At 42.3% G+C, this 4,290-nt stretch overlaps 1 protein-coding gene across 1 annotated transcript in view; it reads right to left on the reverse strand.

Annotated features, from left to right (window-relative positions):
- Nucleotides 1-339: 339 nt before the first annotated feature.
- LOC104160712 (cell surface glycoprotein CD200 receptor 1-B-like) overlaps nucleotides 340-4,290 on the reverse strand; it is a 7,775-nt gene continuing 3,824 nt past the window's right edge. The window contains exons 4-6 of the mRNA XM_009698919.1: nucleotides 3,184-3,279; nucleotides 1,730-1,776; nucleotides 340-456 (exon numbers count right to left, since the gene is read on the reverse strand). Of these exons, the coding sequence (XP_009697221.1) occupies nucleotides 340-456; nucleotides 1,730-1,776; nucleotides 3,184-3,279 (260 nt within the window). The remainder of the gene's footprint in view (nucleotides 457-1,729; nucleotides 1,777-3,183; nucleotides 3,280-4,290) is intronic.

Below are 4,290 nucleotides of genomic sequence, written 5' to 3' on the forward strand. Positions count from 1 at the left end.
TACACTGTGGCACAGAAATAGGTCAATTACTGATTTGAGGGAAGACAGCACATACCTCAGAGTCCATTTTCAAACAAAATTCAGATATGTATTTAAAGACTTCAAATGCTTGAAGAGCTGTACTAATATTTAGAGAGAGAGAGAAATAATTTACTAAAACAGGTTGCTCTCCCCCACTGTCTTCAGGCCAGGAGAGACAAAGGCTTTTGTAGGGCAGTTTTGAGTGTGCTGCTGGCCTGCTATGTGGTAAGGTCTGAGATTTGCTAGTTGAAGTACAAGTTCAAGTAACTGAGTATCATTAGTAGCTGAGCTGGAATTAGACTGCTTGTGCCTAGGCTGTTAATAGTTCATATATATTGTTCTTGGATTGTAATTCTGATAGGTACTCTCTGATAAGGCAGGAGGCTTGTCCACATCTTTTTTCTCACATGATGGTGTGGACCTGAAGTTCTTAGTCTGCAATAAAAAGGAAAACATTGTACCATTATATTACATGGTAGAATTTTGTGGAACCATCATACCGATAGAGTCCAAACAAGAAACAAGTCCAGAAGTAGCCTGGTAGTCAAGATTACTTTTACAAAGAAACCATAAAGTTATTTCTCTAAGTTCTGTGAGCAAAGGGGTAGGGCACAGAGGGTGAAACCTGAACTGACAGAGAGATACAGCAACCACCTTCACAAAGCCTAAACAGGACAGCCTTTTGAATCCTTTTTTTCTTAATGTGATTGAAAACAAATTTTGAAATGTTGGTATTTTGAGCAAAATAGATGATAATGAACAATGCTAACTTCTCTGAGGAAAAAAAAAAAAAAAAAAACCACACAAAAACAAGCAGGCCACAGGCAATCCAATTTAGGCACCTAAAATTACTGGAAACTTTTGACTTTGATCTCTGCAACTCCCACTCCGATCAGTCAAATTGTCCTGAATGCCATAGAAGAGCATATCAGGAAATTAATCATTCTAACTTCAGAGCACTGTTTGACTAGTTTGCAACAAACAAGGCACACAGTCATTAATTTAACCGTGAGCATAAAGCAAAATATGAAATAATTGCTCTTTCAGTGTTCATTAAATGAGGAGACAAGAGCAACATATTATCATGCTGTTAAATATGTATCACGACACGCTGGAATTAGAGAGGAAGTAAAAGTTGTGGTGGCAAATTTTTCACTGCTGTTTCCCAGCTTCTGAGTGTTTGAACTGCAACTTGAAAAATAAAAGTTTCATAGCTATGTTTGTCTCTAATACAGCATAAGGAAGCGTGCCCTTTTCCGTCATTGTAAAATGCCTGTCTGTTTTCATCCGGTCTTTAATCAGGCAGGTTTCTGCCATCAAAGGCAATACACATTTTTAAGCAAAAGATCAGAGTTAAGATTACTCTGTGAAGCAGAAATATGAAAACATTAACTTTGGGGAGATTTAAAATTCAGCTTTATCATTGGCATTGTAAGTGTAATTTATAGTATTCTTGGTCAGGAAATGCACTACTCTACTGTGAATCTAGTGCTTAAGCAATTACTCAGATACTCTGAATACACATGAAGCTAGGGCCATCCAAACAATAGACGCCCTCCCAGAAGCACTGTTCCTCATCTCCCCCTCCAAGCACATACAGAGATAAATGGGAGTTTTGTCAGAGCAGACACGTTGCAATGAAATTACATGTTTTAGTGAAGAATACACAAAAAAACAAAAAGCACACACAAAAGAAAAGCCCACTTACTGCAAATGGTACTGATGACCCATGTGCCAATTTACGTAACCGGAAAGCTGAAAGCAGGATATCAGGAAATTAAAATGGTTTGATGGGGCAAGATGCACAGCTGTTATGTCTAGAGTTCTCCAGCTGCCCCCAGCTGTTGAAAGGCTTTCTTCAAAATACAGTTAGATTCATTGGTTAAGTTCTTATTTTTTATGTCCTGCTCTTGAACTTGCTATTGTTTTATTTTTCCCTGGATTTGATCACCCTGGGAGACATGACTGAATTGATTCAGTTAGGTGCACTTTTCTTGGGGACATAGCTGGTCAGGGAACCCATCTGACCACATTTTCTCCTCTCCTCACCTGCCCCAAAGAAGGTCATTGCTCTGTGGCAGGGACAGGCTCCCATCAAACTGCTGCAAGCACTGGTCAGTGCTGCCACCACCGACGACAACTGCCCTTCTGTTTTCTTCCTCTCTTTCTGTTTTCCACTCCCTACCTTCTCTGCTCTTCTAGTGCATACCTCCCCTCATTGTTGCCTTTTGCCAACCCTCTTTCACCCCATTTGTTCAGACCTCGTTCCTGAAATACACCTGCAATGTAATATGCCCAACACAGGGGCAATAAACTGAAAGACATTGGGCACAAAGAAGAACCTCAGACAAGCAGTGAATCTAGGGCAGAACTAAGGCAACGGAGGGGAGTAAATCAGGCAGTCTGATTGTCTGCAAGTTCCTTCCGTTTACTGTTCACCCACCTCTACGTTACCTTCTCCCAGTGCTTCATCTCCTGCTCTCCTGAAAACATCCTTGCCTTCAGCCTACTCTTCTCTCTTCCTCTCATTTTAAGCTTCCACTTGGGCTTCTGCTCCCTTCGTACCCCATCACAGCCATCCTACCTGACTCCAAGAGTAGCAAACCATGATCTAAGTTCTCGGTATCAAATTATTCAGTATAAGCCTGACTCAGTGCCAACGAAATCTATACAGCCTGAGAAACTGTGAGTGTACCAGAGGAAAATATGTACATTTGGCCTATTCTTACACTTGCTCAAGGAAAAATTCATGATTGCGGATGGAAACAGGGGGGTTGTTTATCTCTAGTCATTAGATTAGTTTATGAACTGTCATTCTTGTGTACAGAATTTTATGTCAGTAAATGCAGAGCAATCAAAATAGTTCTAAAAACTCAGAACCTGCCCTACTCTCAGAAAGAATCCTTTTCATCCTGGATGACTCTCTGCCATATATATAATGCATTAATATCATAACTATGGTTCTTACAAAACTCTGGACTTGTTTTAAAGTTCCACCCCTTATTTTATTAGGGTTTTTCCAAAAGGACAATGCATTGTATATGGACATTTTCTTCAATCCTTACCTCCCACCCCACTCTTAGCAATAAAGTGCATGTCCTTGTACCTGCATATAGTCAGCAATGGAATAGCAATACATTTCAGGCTCATCAAATTGCTTACCTCTGCACCTGAAAATCAAGCATAAAGTCATACCACTGACAGCAGCAACACTCGTAGATCCTCCTATCAGGAGATAGGGAAGCCTGGGGGATGTGTCTGAGAGATGAGAAAAGAAAGCTAGTTACAGAGCTAGACATCAGTATCCACTGACTACATGATGTTACTACCTACCTCAACCAAAGGAGAAAGCTAATCCTCTACCCCGATAGCTCAAATGGACTGAGACACACAGATGAGATGTCTGGATGCCAACCGGCAATAGGAAGCTGCCTCACACACCCACTCATCTGTGTGTACAAACACACTTTGATTTTCAATTCATCTGCCTGCACCATCTCCTTTTCTTCAAGTTATATTAGCCCTGCAACAACAGAACTGATGAGCCATCACTGCAAAATACTGTTATTAATGGCTGGTTTATGCTGACTTCTGTCCTTCATGCCTCTACTGAGGTATTTTGGTGATATGAGCACTTATTTAGCAGTTCTTACAAATTCTACTGGAGTAGGCTTCTAACAGGTCCAGCAGAGCCAGCTGAGAAGCTGAATTTTACCCTTTAGTACCTTTGGCCCTAGGAAAGATCACTTGGAAGTAACAGACAGACATTCTCCAAGGCATTTTTCTCCAGACCATCACAACTGTGGGAAGCTGGACAAAATTCAACTTCAGGGGTTCAAAGCTTCACATCAAAAATTAGTGAGCTGTATCATGGCGGCTGCTGAAAGCAACGTTTCTGTCGTCAGTGATAAAAAAGGTTACTGAAGCAGTGTATTGGGTTTGCATGGCAAGATTTTGGTAGTGGAAGGGGCTACAGGGGTGTACAGATCCCCACCTGCAGCCCGGGGAGGACCCTATCTAACAGATCCAATGCGAGACGTCCCCAAGACAGATCTGCTGCTGGCCAAAGCTGTCATAATGTATTTAAGAAAGGGTTAAAAACTGCTGCGCAACAGTAGCTGGGAGAGAGGAGTGATAACATGTGAAAGAAACAGCCCCGCAGCCCCCCGGTGAGTGCAGGAGGAGGAGGAGGTGCTGCAGGCCCGGAGCAGAGATTCCCCCCAGCCCCTGGGGCAGCCCACGGTGAGGCCGGCTGGCCCCCCGCACGGC

The sequence above is a fragment of the Cariama cristata genome, unplaced genomic scaffold, assembly GCF_000690535.1.
Source record: "Cariama cristata isolate BGI_N322 unplaced genomic scaffold, ASM69053v1 scaffold354, whole genome shotgun sequence".
Classification (NCBI taxonomy): Eukaryota; Metazoa; Chordata; class Aves; order Cariamiformes; family Cariamidae; genus Cariama; species Cariama cristata.